Below are 20240 nucleotides of genomic sequence, written 5' to 3'. Positions count from 1 at the left end.
CAGATGCTTTTGCAGTGCTTGGGTAACTGTAACAGCAAAGTATTGAGATTTCAGCATGGATGTATTCCTTAGCTCTAATGCAATTTAAGGGAATTGAGCCACATAGTTTCCTGGTGTGTTTTTAGCTTCATTTTGGTGATGATGTTGCACAGCTCACGTTGTGTCTGATCCAAAGTGTGAGCACAAGAAGAATGTGCAGGGCGTGCAGATAAGTCTGTCTGGATAGACACCACTTGCTTGGAAATATGAATTATTCAATGCAAGTGCACGTGGTTAGAGATGCAAAAGATTGAATAAGGGAAGAATTCCAGAGCTGTGTTGATCCCTGTATATAATAATAACTGTATTACAATAACTGTAACCTGCACAGTGAAGTGTGGAGTAAATGAAAAGTCCATTTTGTATTTCCAGCAGGATTTTTTTCCATTGAAATTGTTTTGTTTAGCTCTCAGCTAAGAAGTTGTATTTGCCCTGAGAACAGCATATGTGTGGTTTTAACAGCAATTTTGAGGCTTTTACAGATTTTCCTGTATCTTACTAGTGTATACAGAAGCTGATGCTGTAGCTGAAGCCTGAGTGTATCCTTTGGTTTCAGGGAATCAGGAGACTTTGTGGAATCTTGACTGAATTTGGGAAATCTCTCCTTACAAAATTATTGTCCCACTTGGCTGTGGTCCTGGCAGAATTACTGGTGGGGGTGGATGAGTGAGTTTTAGAAACCATACAGTGGGTACAAATTACATTATGTTCTGTTAACATATTTCCTGGTAAAGCTGTGTAAATGATGGGCTGTTCTTGGGAATGGCTGTAAAATGGTGATGGTAATAACTGACTGAGCTCTTAAATTCCAGTTCTCACAGAAACTGGTTGTGCTTTGGACATGTTTGGAGACAGCAAAGATGAAGGGGAAGGGATGTGAGGGCAGACAGAGCTTCAAGGACATCTTGGTGACAGAGGAGGTGTCATCACTCAGGGTCTCACTCTTGCCCCAGCATCTCTGGCTGTATTTCCCACATCGGAGCAACCACTGCAGGGCCAAGAAGAATAATTAGCTGATGAAACAGCAGTCTACAAAAGGTTTTCCCTAAAAAATAAAATTTAGAAGAAAAAGCATCCATGGTAGTACAATTTGAGTGGCACATGGGTGACAAAGCCCCATGGGCAGGTTCTGCTTTCAGAGCTGAGAGTGTGCCTGTAGGACTCATGCATTCAGGGATATTTGGGGTTTGTGTCTGTCTAGGAAATGGGCAACTCTGAGTGTGACAATGCTCTTGGCCTGGATTAGAGGGAGGCATTGCAATGTCATCAGAAAACTGAGGCAATAGCTGGGATTTAATGAAAGATTTAATCTGAGAGGTAACCTTTATCTTAGGTATTTGTTAGGGGTGAGTAAGGGGGAAGAACAGAGAGAAAAGTTGGTGTGAGAAGTAATTGATAAGCTTATTCCCACTTCTGATATGTGTGCCTTTCTCAGATTCTGTACATCAACATTAATTCAGCTTCCTATTGATCTCCCTTTCTATCCCTGCAAAGTTCTTCAGCTGATTCCATAACTCTTCAGTGTTTCTCCAGTTTTACATCTCAGTCAGTTAATTTTTAAACTTGCTTTACTGGTCTTGTACTGCACACAGTGTCAGTTAAAAGGGAATTTAATGAGTCTTGTTCTTCCAATAGCCCTGTGCTGGGTTTTTCAGTGATTTATATTATTGAGGGTTAAGTCAGCCCTTGCTGGTTGTGTGTGAAGACTTATTGTTGGAGAATTTTTCAGTTTGAGGAATTCTTAGGAGTAGAGATGAAGCTCTTGTGTTTTGTAAACTTGGTTTATTTTTGCAGTAGGAGAACTGCCTCTCATTTGTGACTGCTTTCTGCTTAGGTAGGATGGAATTCTGATTCCTGACTAAGTAGATACTTTAATGACATGTTAATGGACTAATAAAAATGGCTTTTTCTGGGTGTGTGGTTTTTTGAAGATCTCTTCAAAGTTGTCTAGTGTTTGCAACTGGCTACACGAAGCCAAGTTCCAGCCCACGAGGAGATCATGCCTTGAAAAGAGGCTTTGATTTTTACTGCAGCCTACACAAAAGGGCCACAAAAAGAGTTCATGTATCAACTCTAGCGACTCTTTGAGAATTGAGGGTTTTATAATGAAGCCTTGCTTTAATCTGGTAGTCAAGGTCTAGTTTAGCATGAGTTCAGGCAGAGCCTTCCAGTGTCAGGGCATGAATGCAGGGCCTGAAGTCAGAGGGTCTCAGGGGTTTCTGGTTGGTTTGTGTCTCAGATTGCAAATCTCATTGGCACCACAATGCTGAGATGGTTAGTGAAGGCCACTCAGGGTGCATGTCAGGATGAAATTAGTTCCATACAGCTAATTGGCTTATTTGGCAATGTAAGGAAGGCTGTGGCTTTGTTTATCTCTTTGTGCTCGGCGGTTCAGGTTCGGTTACTGAGAAGTTAAAGCAGTCTGGATTTGTGCATTTCAGTCTTCAGCAGACAAAGAAAAAGACCAAAAGTATTCCTAAAGCAAACAAAAAAATTACTAGAATAGAAACCTTGGCCTTTGTGGTGACAATTTAAAGTGCAATTTGTGAGTAAAGTGGTGTATTTCAGTTCAGTGATGTGGCTGGCTGTAGAGAACTGCATTTTTACACACTTCAGTCATCTTTCCCATAAAATAATTTTTTGTACCCCACCATATATAAATGATTGTCATCCTTAAAAAAACCAGACATGTGAAACCTTCACGGGTTGTCTGGTAGTAGAAATAATAGCAGACCTTATCTGCAGTGAAGTCTCATTTAAGGTTATGTGCAGAGAACACAACTGGAAGCAGAGTCATTCCTCAGGGCACTTCAGAAGGGGTGGCTTGTGGTATTCAGAGTATTTTCCACAAAATCCACTGAACTGTTTGGATGAGACGTGATTTCACATAAGAAATTCAGCAAAGATTTTAATTGTGCGCCTTGAGTTTTAGGGTGTTGGAGCAGCATGTGGTGAATAGCTGATGTTTGCTTTTTTCTCCTTTTTTGGGGGAGGCTTTTTCCCACTTCATGTGCATTATTTTTGCCATGCAGCCTTCCCAAAACTGTTTTTCAGACTGGGATTTCTGCTGTGGAAACCAGGCTGTGAGCTGGCACACACAGGGGACTGTCCTGCTGGGGCACCTCCAACACAGGCTACCAAATTCACAAGTCAAAACCTACACAGACTTTGCATTAGCAGAGATATTTCCATTACTTAGATGTCTCAAATTTGACCTGCTTTGCAACCTTTTTCATTTTCCAATTGTGTGCAGTAACTTTAGTTTCATTTTATGTCAAGTCCTTTATTGCTTTCTATTCCAAAGCCTCATTGTTCTTCTTTGCTTCTATCTTAGAACAAACCAAGCAGCCTGTGGTGCTTGTAATGATTCTGCTGCATATCTCTATGATTAAAGATGGTCTGTACAGAAAGAAATATTGAGTGAAGTCCTTTCTACGCCACCAGCCTGCTGGCCTGTGTTTATCTTCTGTCACAAAGTAAAACGAATATATCCTGGAATCTGGCTGCCTGTTTGTACAAGCATAAATAATTAACCTGAAATATCCAAGGGAAGGCCAGAGATGGCTGAAAGTGGTGTTTGCCAGCATGGCTCACTGTGACCTCTCCCCACCTTTCCTAAGGAAGATGTGGATGTGCTGCTGGTTTGTCTTGGCTCCAGAATTAACTTGGGTACTGAGTTGAAGGCCGTGGTTAGCTCAGATCATATCCACATGTAAAGGTCCTTCATTTGAGCATGGAGGCTCCTGCCTTTAACTTGCAAAGTGTGAATGAATGCAGTCCCAGGTGCACATTTGCCTGCTGCTTTGCATTGGTACAGGCTGGGCCTATGCAATATTTTCATCCCTTGCCTTATTTACTTTACTTTTCCCCCCAGGAAACTGTGTCCTTTGTACACTGTGCAGCTGGAAACACTTGTAACATCTTAGCAGTGTGCAGTGGGATGGGGTGTGTTGGGAGTTGGACTCTGTGATCATTATGGGTCCCTTCCAAGCTGAGACATTCTGGGTGTATGGGAATAAATCTGGTGCTGATGCAGAGTCAGGCTCTGTTTACTTGGGAATGTTTGAAATGATTCCTCTCCCAGACTGTTTTTCTGTGCCTCCCTGCAAGTGCTGCTCTTGCTGCAGGATGTGTCTCAGGGTGAATTAGCAGCTTTCTGATGCAATTCTCACACTGGTGCCACTCTGTGCTCTCCTCACTGTACCAGTCCTGCTCCTGCAGCACCTCCTGAACCACAGCAGATGATTCATTTCTGTTTGGAGGCAGGGTGGACAACCAGGGCCTGGCAGAGGAACCTCTCAGCTCACTCAAGTTACATCCCCAGGGTGAATACTGACTTTGTCTAAGGCTCATCCTTTCTTCACCTCCTGCCAAATATGCTTTCACACTAGCACTTCACCCAGCTGGCTAATTTGGCCTTTGAAATTATCTCAATAATGTCAGGTACTTAAAAAAACATTCCCATCCCTTTATAAATATTATAATCTAGATGTAGAGACATTGTTTCGGTGTTGTTTGGGATCTGTTGTATTAAAAAAAGAAGTTTTTCAGAGCTGTGCAACAATCCTGAGCTGAGCATAAACAAATCCTGTGTCAGGCTGAAACAAGTTGGTTGACTTTGAGCAGGCAGAATGTAAATACCCAAGTCAGGAGAATTAGTACCTTTTGTAGTGTTGCAACAAATGCAGGGAGATCACTCCTGCTGACAAGCCCAGGACTTTTCTTGTTTAAAAGAAAGAAAAAACAATTTGGAAAATGGGCAAAGAGGGGATCTGGGCAAAGGGCTCAGGGTTTGTCTCATTCTCCTAAACCCTCTCTGAACCAGGGATAAAATTAATAACTTTTTAAGCCTTTGTAGCTAAACCTCCCCAAGTCCATGCATTTGGGGCTTGAAGTAGCAGCCATCAGGTTGGAGCTGATGTGTTTGAGAAGGAAATGTGGCCCAGTCCCAGCTTTGCAGAGCAGGGAGGGGCTGTCTGCTCTGCTCCTGGCGTGGTTTCACATCCAAGGCTCCCATTGCTGACCTTTGCCACCTGTTTTTTTACTGGAATTTAGAAATCTGTGGCTTTTAAGTGATACAGCTCTTGCAAATATTTTTTGCTCTATTGGGTTTAACATGCAAATAGTGGAGCAGAGCCAATGATCCATCTCGGGCAGCCTGATTCTGGAGATTGCCCCATAAAGGTTTATTTCAGCTATTAGCTTTTGTGCCAATATTTTTCTTACAAGAAAGAGTAATAATTTTTGCAACCGAAAATTGAGGGTTTCACAGGCTGTGAGTGGAAAATTGGCAGCTGTGCTCATCTACTGTAGACTGAAAGGCTGGGGCAGAGGGAAAAGAGTTACATGAAAATTATAATTCTTCAATAATAGCTTTAGAAATTCATGCTGCTGTTTTGAAAGCACACCTGAAATATGGAATAAAGGCAAAAATTATATGGACAAACCATATGCAGAAAGTTACAGATGTCATCCTTCTCCAGCTCAATAAATAATTCTTAAAACTGGGGATGGCAAAGTAGAGTTGATTTTAAAAATCTCACTGAATTCTTTTGGGCTGGTACTAGCATGCTAAAGTTCTTGTTTTAATTGTACTTAGTCTCTCTTTCTTGAGTAGTTTTTCCTCTGAAACACTCTCAACAGGAAAAGGAAATTAAAGGTTGCTCTGTCCTTCCACAGGCAGCGGATGGTGATTCTCTAACCCTGTGTTGTTTCAAATTGAATTGCCAGAGTCTGGCACACTTCTCTTTTTGGTCAGTTGTTTAAAAAAATGCAAGAGAAGCTTTCTTTGATTATAGTTTACCAGTGTAAGAAATAAGTAATTTTTAATCCCTTCTAAAAATACTTTCCTGGTGTGGCTGCTTTAATTATTACTAAGAAGGAGGATTTGTGTATTTTTTTCCATGAGCTTCTGGGTTAAATAGTGGATTTCTTTGGTCTGTTTGCTTGACATGGGAGGTGAGGCAGTTTTTTTCTCTGCTGCCTGTGTTACGTAGGGAATGTCTCTCTGGAGCTGAGAGGTGGAATTCTAGTAGAAGTATATAAAAATAAATAAATAAAGTATTTGTTCCTTTGCACCTTTCCTTTCCCCAGTGTAGAATTACAGTGAGACTGAGGGTAATTCAGGAAGAAGGGGAGATGGAGATGAGAAGGGGAAATGGTCCATGCCTGGGGAATTGCCCATTGATTATCTTCTGAGCCTTCATTCTCATGCTGAAAGATTTTTTTTCCCACTGGGGAAAGAGACTCCCTCAGCAGTAATTAGGTCTTTTATAGTTACCTTCCTTTCTTGGATCTTGGTTTGAGATAAGTTGAGCTCCAATATTTTCCTCTTTGGCTCTGGAGTTGTTTTTCCTGGCCTGTAAGAGGAGTTTAATGGATACTAAACAACTTGGATTGCTGAGATCCTACTGAGCAGTCCTTATGGAAAAGCAAAATTAGACTTGTAACTGGTAATAGACCTGGTAGAAATGGAGATTGATGTGAATTTCCTGATGTAATTTTTTTCTTACACTGCTGTGCTGGTGAGCAGAATTGGAGAGAGGGAAACGATGTCTCATGTGTGGCCCTTTCAAAGGAAAACATCTTGATGCAGATTTTTTTTTCCAGTATATTTATTTTTCTCCTGATTGAGGCCTGCCATACTTCTCCCCAAACCTTTGTGTCTTTACAGATTGCTTCTGCTGTTGCCTGCCATGCTTTGTTTCACCATGTACCCACACTGTGTGTGCAAGGAGCAGGAGGTTGCCCTGCATTTGATGGCACTTAGTGAAGAGGTCTCTTCCAGGAATCCCAGAACTGTTCTTTGTTCAGAAAATGTTTAGCCTTTGTTCTAAAATGGAAGGATTCTCAAACAACAACAAAAATCTGATTTAGTATTTGTGTAAACATGCAGTAAAGAAAATTATGAGGTTTTAATGCAAAGGGATGTTCATTAAACCTTCTGTGTGTTGTAACAATAGAATTAAAGCAGCAAATATAAAGCCAAATTTATATGTAAAAATTCCAATCCCAGATAAAGAAAACAATGCTCACATTTAATATTTAGGTGGTTTTTTATGAATTATTATCAGGTATTATTTGAGCTGATGTGATTACCAGAAAGCTTTTTTTTTATGGTTTTAAGATTTCTTTATCTGCTTTTTTGTTTTGCAGTATTATGTGCCAAGAATCTCGCAAAGAAAGATTTCTTCAGTAAGTATGTCCCAGTTGTGTGACTTTCTGCTCTGGATTAATCAGATTTATTTGGAGATGGTGCATTACTGTGGAGGCTCATCTGTGTGTGTCAATGCACTGCTTTACTACAGGAGTACACCTTACTCTGGGGTGTAGATTGTGTGCACTTCAGGGCTGGAAACACTCAGGGCTCACAGATTCCAGCTGGAAGTCTGACTGATGGAAGCACAGGCAGAGCTCACAGCTCTGTGCTGGGGGGTACCAGGAGCATCCTCAAACACAGGATTTACTAAAATATTTTCAGGATAATGGCAACTGTCCTTTCTTGAGGGGAGAGCTTCTAATGGCGTTGTCTTGGCAGCAGCAAAACAAAGGACTGTGTTTAACAGCACCTTTTCCTTTCCACAGGACTTCCTGACCCGTTTGCTAAAATAGTTGTGGATGGGTCAGGTCAGTGCCATTCCACTGACACTGTGAAGAACACGTTGGACCCCAAGTGGAACCAGCATTATGATCTGTGAGTTGCTTCTAAGCTCATAAATAAACAGTACCCCAGAGATTTGTCTACTGAATAAATAGTGCAGGGTTGGCACTGCAACTTCATTTTGTGTTAGGAAGAAGAGTCACATTTCATAGAATCTCAAAGCAATTTGGTTGGAAGGGACCCTAAAGATTCCACCCCCTGCCATGGGCAGGGACACCTTCCACTATCCCAGGTTGCTCCCAGCCTGGCCTTGGGCTCTTCCAGGGATGGGGCAGCCACAGCTTCTCTGGGCAACCTGTGCCAGGGCCTCCCCACCCTCACAGGGAAGAATTTCTTCCCAATATCCCCTCTAACCCTGATTTTTTTTCCAAGAAGAAAATCCTTATTAATAAAAAGGAGTGGTACTTTGCTTTTAGGCGTTTGAATTAGGAATTATTTGTGTGGCAGGTACACACCACAAAGGCTTAGTGAGCTCTCCTGGAGCAGTGCCATCCAGTTTTTACAGAAAATTGTCCTTGTTGGAATGATTTATTTTCTTCAAATTATTAGAACCATAAATTCTGCAGTTTTGTACGTTAATCGACTTGTTGTTTAGCTTTTAATGAGGCTGGCTGTAGTTAAATTCATGCTGCAGCAATATCAATTTCCCATGCTGTGTGAAATCACTGTGCAGTAATTCATTAATAACAGCATTTTGGGCATAAGCACTTGTGTACTTCTAATAAAGAGGCATGACCAATGTACTAAAATGTGTCAGAATTTGTACCAATTACAGCATCAGCTCTGTGGAGTAAAAAGAGGTTATTATTTCTAAAATTACTCTTTTAATATGTATCTTTCTAGATACGTTGGGAAAACAGATTCCATAACCATCAGTGTATGGAACCATAAAAAAATCCATAAGAAACAGGGAGCTGGCTTCCTGGGGTGTGTCCGACTCCTCTCCAATGCCATCAGCAGGCTAAAAGATACTGGATGTAAGAGCAATTCCTCCCTGGTGTGGCCAAGAACCCTCCATACCTTGTGCTGAGTAGTGAATGTTCCCACCCAGCCCTTGCCAGGGTTGATTTTTCCAATTCTCCTTTGCAGACCAGCGTTTGGATCTATGCAAACTCAACCCCACAGACACCGATGCTGTCCGAGGCCAAATAGTGGGTAAGAATGATCCCAGCTAAATTCCATCTGCTTGGTAAATATCCATAGGGAAAAACTCCTCTAGTCACTGCTTCTGTGCTGCTTTTTCGTATTTTACTGGGATTAAATTACATAACCTAAAAATTTTCATCACACTCCTATGCAGGAGTTTGTTTCCTCTCAGTTGATGATGGGAAACAGCATTAAAATCAGGGAATGCATCTGGAAAGGCTTCTGCTGCATCTCTGGAAGGGTGAATGTCACTGGGAAATGATGCATTTGGGCAAGGTGACAGGCAGAGGGAATCTTGGGTGTCAAAAAAGGATCTGGAGGAGTTATAAGACATTTTATAAGTTGCTGGTTTGATACCTTTGACTCATGCAAACCATTTCCAAATTTCAACAAGGCCGTGCTCATTTTACAGCAAATTTACCCCAAGTTTTACTGCCCCCAACCAACCCCAGCTTTTCAGTGATATATATTTGGCAAACTCAAATTCTCACCCTAAGATGACATCTAGTGGTGAGCAGTTTTTTTCCAGCTTCCCTTTCTAGGTCCTCATGAAACCCAGATGTAGAACTTGACATGTTTGATATTTACAGAAACAAACTCAAGTTTTGAGGGGATGACGCTCTGGTTTCTCTTCTGCTTTTTAAAAATTAGTAATGCTTTAAAAAAGCATTTTTAAAAATTAGTAATGCTTTTTTTAAGAGAATGGAGGGAATTTTGGTAAGTGATGTGTTCTTGTGCATAGGGTAGAGCTTTCCTTAATATTTTTCCCTGTATAAATGTGGATTTTTTTTTTTTCTTTTCGCTGTTTTTAAGAATGCAGTTTTTCTTTTATTGACCTGAGCTTGTGTTTTCTTCTTTCAGTCAGTTTACAAACACGGGACAGAATAGGCACAGGAGGTTCTGTAGTAGACTGCAGAGGGCTTTTGGAGAATGAAGGGTAAGGATTGTTTTCTTTACACTTAATTAGAACAGTGGTCTATGTGTGGAAAGACTGTAACTAACATTAGAAACTTAAGTAACAATGTGACTTCTGCATTTTCTGGGAGTGTGTGTCTGTCAGTAGGATTATTAGGCTGAACTTGGTAAGGCTTGATTTTATTTGTTACCAGTGCAGAGAAATTTAGGTATAAAAACATTAAGATAAAGGCGCCTCTTGAGTTAAAAGTACTTTAGTTGTGGGGAGAGAGAACCAGTTATTTCTGCATTCACTTCTGTTGTGATGGAAACTCGTGAAGTTTCCCCATTTTCAGAACGGTTTATGAAGACTCCGGGCCGGGGAGGCCGCTGAGCTGCTTCATGGAGGAGCCGGCGCCGTACACGGACACGACGGGAGCGGCCGGAGGGGGCGGCTGCCGCTTCCTCGAGTCCCCCAGCCAGGAGCAGCGGCTGCAGGCGCAGCGCCTGCGCACCCCCGAGCTCAGAGCCCACGTCCAGACCCCTCAGAACCGGCCCCACGGGCACCAGTCCCCTGAGCTGCCTGAGGGCTACGGTGAGTGCCCCGCAGAAGGGTTTCCTTGTGAGTGCCCCACAGAAGGGTTTCCCTTATGGAGGAGCATCAGGGGGTAGGATGGTCAGGATGGATGGAGATGAGAAATCTCTGAAGCCAGGTGGTGGAATTTGGGGTTTATTGCAAAGGGCCTGGGTGCAGGGACCTGCTGGGAGCTTCCAGCCACAGCTCAGAGCAGGCCTGAGAGAAGAGAGGGGGAGAGAGGATGAGAGGGTGAGAGGGTATGGGAGTAAAAAAGTTAAGAGAGTAAAAGGGTAAGAGAGAGAGAGAGTTTCCTGTTCCAATACAATAAATCTTCTTCTGTGTGGAATATTCTAATTCTCACTAACCAATCTAGTACAATATACAAATCCTGTAGCATTTACATCCTGTAGCATTTACATACAAGCTCACAAAAGGGTTTCCTTTATGTAGGAGCGTTGCGGGGTAGGACAGTTGGGATGGACAGAGACAAGAGATCTCTGAAGCCAGGTCATAGAACTTGTGGTTTATTTTACAGAAATAAAATAAAGGTTTATTATTGCAAAGGGCCTGGGTGCAGGGCCCTGCTTCGAGCTGCCAGCTACAAGTTGGACCAGACCTGAGAAAAGAGAGGGGGAGAGAGGATGAGAGGGTAAGAGAGAAAAGGAGTAGAAAAAGTAAGAGCGTAAAAGGATAAGAGAGAGAGGTTCCTGTTACAATACAATAAATCTTCTTCTGTGTTGAATATTTCTAATTCTCACTAACCAATCTAGTACACTATACAAATCCAGTAGCATTTACATCCTATAGCATTTACATACAACTCCACAAAAGTGTTTCCCTAAAAACTCCTCTTTGTAGGGTCTGCCAAGCTGTAGGGTCTGCTCTGATCATTGGACCTGTCTGCAAGCAGAGGGTGTTGTTTCATCAAAAGGGGTTTACCTTCAGTCCAGCCACACCATTGTTTTCCAGTTGTTCAGTAACTGAGGGATCTCAAAGCTTGCTTTCATTTCAATCTTGCTTATAGTTTCCATATTCTCAAAATCTTTTGCAAGGCAATCATATTTATAAGGTTTTCCTGTTTCATCTTCCCCAACACCTTTATCCAAAAAGTTAGAAAAATTTTCTTCCCTTTGGATGCATCGAGGGGTTTTGCCTGTTGGAACAAGCAGCGTCCACGTGTGTCTCATTCTGCCTTTTGGAAAAGGAACTAAGTGCAGATGGGAGTTTGAGATTGGCTAATTAGCAGTTGGCTACGCCAGGATACACTGAGGGGTTGATGGTAAATTAAACATGAGGTTGTGGTATGATGCTGTTACAGAAAATTCACTGCTAATCTTGGCTGTGTATCTAGGGAGAACGAATGGAAAGAGCTCTTTAAACTAGAGCAGTAATGCTATTTTTTCCTTCCCCCTTGGCATGTTGTGTAGGTTTGAGCCCACATTTGAGAAAAGACTGGGAAAATATATAAAAGCAACAAAGAAACCAATAGTACAGAAGATTAGTGAGGATGGGATTAAGGAGAATTTAAACCTCAGAAAAGAGCACACCAAATCTAGGAGTATAGAAATCTAGTTTGGGGGTTTGGATTATCTCAAAATCTAATACTAAAAGTACAAACTAAAACATGCTGGTGCATGGATCTGTGCATTTCAAAAGAATGTTGAAATGTGTAGTCAGAGTAAATTTGTCAAGGACAAAACAGTCCATGCTTCAAGAGATCAGTGTGATGGCTCCAGTACTTTATCTTAGGAGGAAAATATCCTAATGTCTTTTAACTGTTTAATTTTTTTTTTTTTTTTAAGATTTGTAATTTAGAATAATCTTCCTTCTATTTTTATAGAGCAAAGAACAACGGTACAGGGACAGGTTTATTTTTTGCACACGCAGACTGGAGTGAGCACGTGGCACGACCCAAGGATACCAAGGTATGGATTTGTAGTTAAAAGTCAGGGGGGTTGGTGTGTATTTGTGTGGCAGGATGCTGGATTTATAAGGGCAAAAATCTATTAAATGGCCTGTCTGAATTTAAAGGGAGAGCTCCCAGCAGAGGAATTGTTTGGGATGTTTCTAGTTACCTTTTCACCAAACATTGATTACTCTTTTTGAAAGAAAGAATTATTTACTTGTGAATCGTGTGGGGGAAAAAAAGGAAAAAAAAATGTGTAGCCCTTCAGGAATTCCTGTTTGACAAATTCTTCCTAAAATGTTGATGTGGCTGTTTTTGGTGAAGCTTCAAATTTCTGAATCTTACTTACAATTTTTTTCTGTATGAAAACAGTTTGGACTGCAAATTGAAGAAAAAACTAACTTATTTTTTTAAATAATTGTTTCTTGAATATTCAGCTTGTAATTTTTGTTTTATTAGTACTCACTTGTGTATAACTGAATAAGAGATTACTTGTTATCTTTAAACTTGAAATGGTTTGAGGTTTTTATGCTTTAGGCCAGTAATTTGCAGCTAGAAAATTTGAATCCTTCACATGATTAATTTAGTAAAGCCTCTTTAAACCTTAACCTGCAGTTAATCCAGGTCTTTGTGAGTGAGGTCTGGTGCTCTTCCTGAGTAGCTCTGAATCTGGGCTGTTTCATGGGCCACCTGCACACCAGATTCCAGAGTGGAGTTTGTAACTCTCAGCTGCTGCACTGCCTGGATAATAGAGGAATGTGGTACAGGATATTAGAAAAATGATACAAAGTAGTGCAGGCAAAAGTGGTGATAAAAGCTCAGTGTATGGAAGGAAATGAAAAACTAAGCTGAAAGAGAAAGAAAATAGCTGATTTTAGATTAGCTGGTATTGTTACAAGAAGAAATGACAGTGGTTGTTCATTTGTGTCAGTCATGTCAGGCTTGTGTGCCCAAAGCTGTGTGTCTTCTTCAAGTGATGCTGGTCACTCTCATGGAAGGTGCTGCTGCTCCTCTCCCCAATTCCTTGAGCCAGGGTTTCAGGGGCAGCAGTGGAAGTGGACACAGCAGTGTCTTGTGAGTCACAGGTCACACCTCTTCTGGTTAAAGGTGACTTTTGTGCTACCAGCTCGTGGTGCAAAAACCTAACCTTGGCATGGGGCAGAGCTGCAGGTTAAAACTTGCAGTAATCAGATCCCTGCAGGACTTTGAGGTGCACAGCTGATCTCAGCAAATGGTCCCAGCCATAATCTCCTTTAAGGAGCCTAACAAGAGCTTGTCTGTCTGCCTGTGTGTCCCCTTGGCTTATATTCACTGTGACACTAAGGCACCTTCAGTGTGCAAAGCATTTCTACCTTTCTAAACCCTCTCAACTCATTTATACAAATATTGCGTGGTTAGATTTAGGTGAGGAGTTGCAAAGTGGTGTCTTCAACCCTGGATCCCTGCCAGCTGTCTGAAGAATACTTTACTTAACAATAGGTTTTCTGCCTAAAAATAATCTTCATGTTTCCTTCCTTCCTTTTCTTGCCACTCTTGGTGTTTTCCTCAGTTAGTTGGCTGGAGCTTTAGGTATTTTCAATCTTTTTAGGTATAAATACATTTCATGTGTCGAATTCAGACACTGCCTGGAAGTGAGTGACTGCCTTTAGCAGCACTTAGAGTGATACCTGAAATTTATCCAGGAAGAAAGGAGTGAGTGAATGTGTTAAAAGGCTTACTCTCAGTGGTTTTTCAGTCAAATAGTCAGGATTCTAACCTTAACCTGATTAAAGAGGTGATTTAAATTTTTAAGTGATCTTGGTATTTGGTTGCTTCACTTCACATCTGCATTAATATTTTGTTTGTTTTTCACTTTAGAGACCTTAACAGTGTGAATTGTGATGAACTGGGACCTTTGCCTCCAGGCTGGGAAGTCAGAAGTACAGTTTCAGGAAGAATATATTTTGTAGATCATAACAACAGAACCACACAATTCACAGATCCACGACTACATCACATCATGAAGTAAGATAAATAATTCCTGTCAGGTCTGGGAGTCATGAGGGGCTGAAACCCTGAATGATAATTGAGGAACAGATGCAGCCAGTGCTGTAGTCAGGGACCAAGCACTGATTCTCAGTGCTGGTTTCATCTAAATTTTTTGCTGAGACTATTCAGAAGGGTTTTACTCTGCTGGGCACAGTTCTGGAGTTGCTGGGTGTGGGGTAGCGAGTCTGCCAGGGGTTCCCAGCAGCTCATGTCTGTCTGGATGAGCAGTTCTAGCTCTGTGCTGTCTGTTCTGGATCTGGTCTAACTTCATGCTCCCTTGAGCTCCAGACAATGGGAGTATAAAGCCAGCTGGAGTCTGGTCAGTGGGTGCTGTGCACAGCCAGTTGGGGTTTAGCAGGATTTGGTAACTCAGGTTCTGCATCATGGAAAGGCAGCTGAACTGTTGTGGAACTGACCCTGGAAGCAGCCTGGCAGTGCTGCTTGTGCCCAAGGCCAGACTTTTCCTGTGCTTGAAGCCAGCCAGGGAATCTCTGCATCTAAAAAATAATTGCTCTACAGCCCAAATAAAGCACTGATGGATAAGGATAGTTGAGTGTATGAAGCTGCAACTGTTTGAGTCAAGTATTATCTTTCTCTCTGAAAAACCACAGATGCAGTATTTTCACTGTTTCAGGAATCCCCAGCCCCATTCTGCTTGAAGCTGGAATAAAATCAGTTGCAGTTGTTAAACAGTTCCCTTTATAAAGGTGTTGTTTGTTCCATTAGAGATCTCTTTCCCTGTTGCACTCCTGAAAGTTCTCTCTATGTGTGAGAAACCCACACAAACTTTAATTACTGCTCAGTCAGCAATCAGTGATCATGCTCCAGAGCCTTCCACAGTGCTTTGCCATATAAAACCAGTTCAAAAATGCTGAAACTCTTTAAGTGTCTGTGTTCCTTACATCCCTGAATTTAATGTAAAGATAGTACAGAAGTATCCAGCTGAATACGTATTTCACTCCATGTTCCTTTTAGAGAAGCTTAATCATTTCTTCCATCATTGTTTTACATATTCTTTATTGTTGTGTGTCCAGACTAAATATTGTCCTTTTTTTCTCCAAGCCATCAATGCCAGCTAAAAGAGCCCAGCCAGCAACCTCTACCAGCTCCAAATGAGGGATCACTGGAAGAGGGTGAGGAGTTGCCTGCACAGAGATATGAAAGAGACTTGGTACAAAAGTTGAAAGTTCTCAGACATGAGCTCTCTCTTCAGCAGCCTCAGGCTGGTCACTGTCGCATTGAAGTATCCAGAGAGGAAATATTTGAGGTATTTGATTGATTTTTTTTTACTGCTAACAGCAGCTTTTGTCATTGAAGAGTTAAGTAAAACTGATCACTGATTATAACAACTTTGCTTCACAAGCACCCACCACATGACACAGTTGTCATTGAAGTTTGCTTCAGGTTAGCGCTCAGAGTCATGTTTTCTGTAATTCAGTAACAATCTATGTATTACAGAAATGCAGAGATCTTAATTATGGTATTAGAGAAATCTTAATAGACTTAATTATAGGAAGTAAAAGAGCTAATTGTACAAATGCACATACAGGAATCCTATCGTCAGATAATGAAGATGAGGCCAAAGGACTTGAAAAAGAGGCTTATGGTGAAATTCCGAGGAGAGGAGGGCCTGGACTATGGAGGAGTAGCAAGGTGAGATTTTGGGGGTTTTCTGTTACCTGTTAATGTCATATGGTAATTATTTGTGGTCTAGTTTATAGACAGTGGCTGTAGCTTCACTCTTTGTATGGTACACTGGAAAGTGGAAGCTTGTGATTTAACAGTTGTCCCACTGCAAGTTATGAAAGTGTGATCAGCTCAGATTGTGAGGTCTCTCAGGGAGTGTATAGACCCTGAAGTGAGACCCAGATCACAGGCATGGTTTTGTTAAACACACCTCTCTGATTTCTCACAAATGGATTGCAGGAGAGTTCCTTTTTGTTATTTCTCAGCTGCATTCAGGAGAGTTCTTTGATCTGTTGGAGCAGGAGTGGAGATGAACTAATCCTAAACAAAAGCTAAAATTTCAGCGAGGACTTGCCTCCCGCTTAAAAATGACAATAACTCCCTGCAGGTCACATCAGATCTGAAATTCAGGAGCTGATTTAGCATCACTGAAAAAACGCTCACCTTGTGGCTCAGAGTTGTGTAAATTCACAGAGAAATTTCTCACAAAAGCTGCCCACTTAGGTGTCTTTCAGTGATCAATCCCTGGACAAAGGAAAGAAGCTGGAACATTCTGAGCTGCCTTACCCCAGGCAACCTTGGGTGTCTCCACTGTTGACATCCTGTTACCCTGATGCCTTTCATAATTGCCCATTAGTTGCAACTGACTGTTCCAGATCAGTACAGCTCCACTTCTAAGCATTACAATTGATAGTTCTCTCTGAATATTTTGGATCTGGGAATGATATCCAAATTTAACAACAAAGGGGTATTTGTCATGGTGGCTTGGGAGGTCAGAAATAGCTTTAGTTCTGCTCCTGTCCTTGTGTGTTACTGAGGTGAGAGAATTTACCCAACCCCTGCTTTTAAGGCACTTGGTCTCTGTCCCTTCTGGCCTCTGCTGAAAGCAGTCACCAAGCTGGCAGAAAAACAGCTTTTTTAAAGATCCCCAGCAATTGAGCTGATTCTAATCCACAATTTTTTAAAATATTTCCTTATACTGTACAGGTTGCAGAGAAGCAGATCTCATAGGCTGATCTCATAACTGAACTCTGTACAAAGGAAGGATTTTTTTGGAAGTGTGGCCTGTTCAGACTCAATTAGTTGATGGCATTGTCTAACAGCTTGCTGTAGCTTCTTTAATTGATGTTAATCCCTTCAGTGCTTCTAAACTAAACCCAGTCTGCCCTGAGTGGAGTAGGACATGGTGGGGTTTTAATCACACCCTTTTGGTCTACAAATGGAGGGCAGCAAAAGAGGATCTGATTTTGAAATAAGCATTCCATGACTGATCAGTCACAATAATTGTGTTGTCTAAAACTTAGGTGCAAGTTGCATTCTTCTAAATTTGTTGTTGGTTGTTTTTTTTTCTTGGCAGAGAGTGGTTGTATTTACTGTGCCATGAAATGTTGAATCCCTACTATGGACTCTTCCAGTACTCCACAGATAATATTTACATGCTGCAAATCAATCCAGACTCTTCTATCAATCCTGTAAGTACTAATTTCTCAACAAAATTCCTACTTCAAGAGATGTCCTCTGCAGTTTCTTACAGCTGTTCTTTCACAAGAAGTGTCTAAACTGCAGGGTAAATGGGAATAAGAAGGTGTTAATGTCATATTTACACAGTAAGAAGCAGAGGGGTTTTGTTCAGAAATTAAAAACATGACAGCCTTTGATAAATATCTGATTTCTGTGAGACTCCTCAGTACTGATTGGTTTGCACAGTGACTCTGAGAAGACAAAACAGATGAAATTCATTTTCACTGTGAGCACAGCTGGTTGCATTCCCAGCAGTGCCACCTCATGACTTTTAGGGATGTATCCCTTGCTTGCCCTTTCTCACTACTCTCCTGTGCTTGCTTTTTCTCTTACTGGAGGATTTGTATTGATGCAGACCCTAAAAGGAGCAGCAGTTCTGTATTAGTAGAGGGAATTCTTCCTGACATGACATTTCCTGACATTTGCACTGGAAGATGAGGGAGGTGGATTGGAGGAATGTTAACCATAGGTTTTACACCTCAGCTTTCAAAAGTTAGTTTCAAAGGAACATGAAAGAAATGAGGGAAACAAGCACACTGCTTCCTCAGGACTAGATACATTTGGATGGCTAAATAAAGAATAAACTCATTTGTTTGGAATCCTCATCTTCTTGGATTTTGGAGGTTTCATAGGGATTTTTTTTTTCCACGTTTTTCCCTTTGAGAGGTCTAAAGATTTGAATCCAATTTATTAATCAGGTAATGCACAGAGACTTGTTCAAGGTTTTTAATCATTAATGTTTTGGTTTTGGTTATGTTGTGAGGAAAAGTGGTGGCTGCTCTTGCCCAGAGGGCTGCAGGTAACTCACACAGAACAAGCCACTGAGGGTGCCACAAGATGTCAGTGTCTTCCCAAGGCTGATTCTCCTCTCTCCCTGCAGGACCATTTGTCTTATTTCCATTTTGTTGGTCGGATAATGGGTTTGGCTGTGTTCCATGGACACTATATCAACGGGGGGTTCACAGTTCCCTTTTACAAGCAGCTGCTGGGGAAGCCCATCCAGCTCTCAGACCTGGAATCTGTTGACCCAGAATTACACAAAAGTTTAGTCTGGATCTTGTAAGTACTGAATTTAGCAATGTCTCACTGTAGAGAAAATGGGATAGAGTTTGTTGGCAATAGTGAGATGCTTCAGACAAACAGTTTGCAAAAATCTTTTTATGGTGGCTGTCTGTACAAAGTCATTAAACTATTCTTAATATATCAAAGGTACTTGAGGGAAAGTTCTCATTGCAAACTCTCCTTGCAATAAAATAGATACTAAATCATTAAAGGGGGCATGGGTATGGTAGAATATCATTATCAAAATCCAAACTCAGGATAGAGGTCTGAGAGGAAGTACAGCCTTCTTCAAAAGAAAGCCAACTCTGATTAAAGTGAAAATAAATGGAAGTAATTTGGGCTTGCAGAATAAGATCCAGCATTCAGTGTAGCTTTGGGACTCTTCAGAACTGCTTTGCGTTATCTTAATTTCTTTTCCTAAAAGCTGTTTTGAATTTTGTATTTAAAGAAGTTACTGATGCTGAAGTTCTTTATGTATGATCTCTTCTGTGCTTCAGATTTGTGACAGCAGAACAGATTCTTGCTGGGTGTATATATGTGTGTGTGTGTGTGTATTTCTGTATACAGGGTTTTATCCAGTATCCTGAGTTCTGTTAGAATCAGATGAATATCCTATATCTGATCAGGCTCTTCAACATGCCCTAAACCATACAGCAATTGGTGATGGTGGCAATATTCCTCTGGTGTGTGAAATGCAGGTGGTAACTGAGATTTAGCCTGAGGACTACCTAGGTGCTCAAATAACTGTCACCATCACCACTGAGAGTTAGCAAAATGCCAGAAATGCTGAGTTTCCCCTCTGTGCATTGGCAGAGAGAACGATATCACACCAGTCCTGGACCACACGTTCTGTGTGGAGCACAACGCCTTCGGGAGGATTTTACAGCATGAACTCAAACCAAATGGCAGGAATATTCCAGTGACAGAAGAGAACAAGAAGGAATATGTCAGGTATTGCCAACAGAAATATGTCCTGCAAATGGAGTGGGAAGAGGATAGTAAACAGAATTTTTGTATATAATGAAACTAGGGAAGTAAGGATTTTGGGTGGGAACTCCTGAGTCTTAAATGACACGAATGTTTTCACTGGAAGACCTGGGGAGATGAAGTTCCGAATGTATTTTGGTTTTTCCATTGATGGTGCAATAATTGTTGATGGGAAAATGAATGGATAAGCACTTCTTTCATAATACAACGTGTGTGTATTAAAACAAGGTCCTCTGTAAAATGAGCATTTTGCGAGTCTGCTGTGAAACCCCAGTGCTGTCCAGCTCATCACCCCTGACTCCTTCCTTCCTCCCCCTCAGGCTGTATGTGAACTGGCGGTTCATGAGAGGAATAGAGGCACAGTTCCTGGCTCTGCAGAAAGGTTTTAATGAACTTATTCCTCAACATCTCCTTAAGCCTTTTGACCAGAAAGAACTTGAGGTATGTTTTATCCACATGGATTATTGTTCTGTAATTTGTTTGATCCACAATCAAGCACTGATTTAAAAAACAAACATAAAACAAACAAACCACAAAACTTATTCCATTCTATATACCAGAAAGCTGAGTATTTGTTTAACCAAACCTTCTTAGGTTTATTCTAAACATTCTTTGGGTTGATATTATTGAGAGGTCTACTTAAACAGGGAAAGACAAATACACTGTGGTTTCTATCCAAGGACTAATGCTCGAGGCAGGTGGTCTGAGAAGGAGGAAACACTGCAAGTTTGAGG

General features: G+C 41.3%; 1 protein-coding gene across 2 annotated transcripts in view; it reads left to right on the top strand.

Annotated features, from left to right (window-relative positions):
* SMURF1 (SMAD specific E3 ubiquitin protein ligase 1) overlaps nt 1-20240 on the top strand; it is a 42073-nt gene that overhangs the window by 18638 nt on the left and 3195 nt on the right. For both annotated transcript variants that reach the window (XM_058816342.1, XM_058816341.1), the window contains exons 2-15: nt 7195-7233; nt 7624-7732; nt 8543-8676; nt 8789-8854; nt 9707-9782; nt 10096-10334; nt 12157-12241; nt 14080-14226; nt 15313-15517; nt 15800-15903; nt 17294-17408; nt 18338-18516; nt 19333-19470; nt 19827-19947. In XM_058816342.1, coding sequence (XP_058672325.1) covers nt 7195-7233; nt 7624-7732; nt 8543-8676; nt 8789-8854; nt 9707-9782; nt 10096-10334; nt 12157-12241; nt 14080-14226; nt 15313-15517; nt 15800-15903; nt 17294-17408; nt 18338-18516; nt 19333-19470; nt 19827-19947 — 1757 coding nt within the window. The remainder of the gene's footprint in view (nt 1-7194; nt 7234-7623; nt 7733-8542; nt 8677-8788; nt 8855-9706; nt 9783-10095; nt 10335-12156; nt 12242-14079; nt 14227-15312; nt 15518-15799; nt 15904-17293; nt 17409-18337; nt 18517-19332; nt 19471-19826; nt 19948-20240) is intronic.

This window comes from Ammospiza caudacuta, chromosome 17 (assembly GCF_027887145.1).
Source record: "Ammospiza caudacuta isolate bAmmCau1 chromosome 17, bAmmCau1.pri, whole genome shotgun sequence".
Classification (NCBI taxonomy): Eukaryota; Metazoa; Chordata; class Aves; order Passeriformes; family Passerellidae; genus Ammospiza; species Ammospiza caudacuta.
This window is presented reverse-complemented; position numbering and strand designations above follow the sequence as displayed.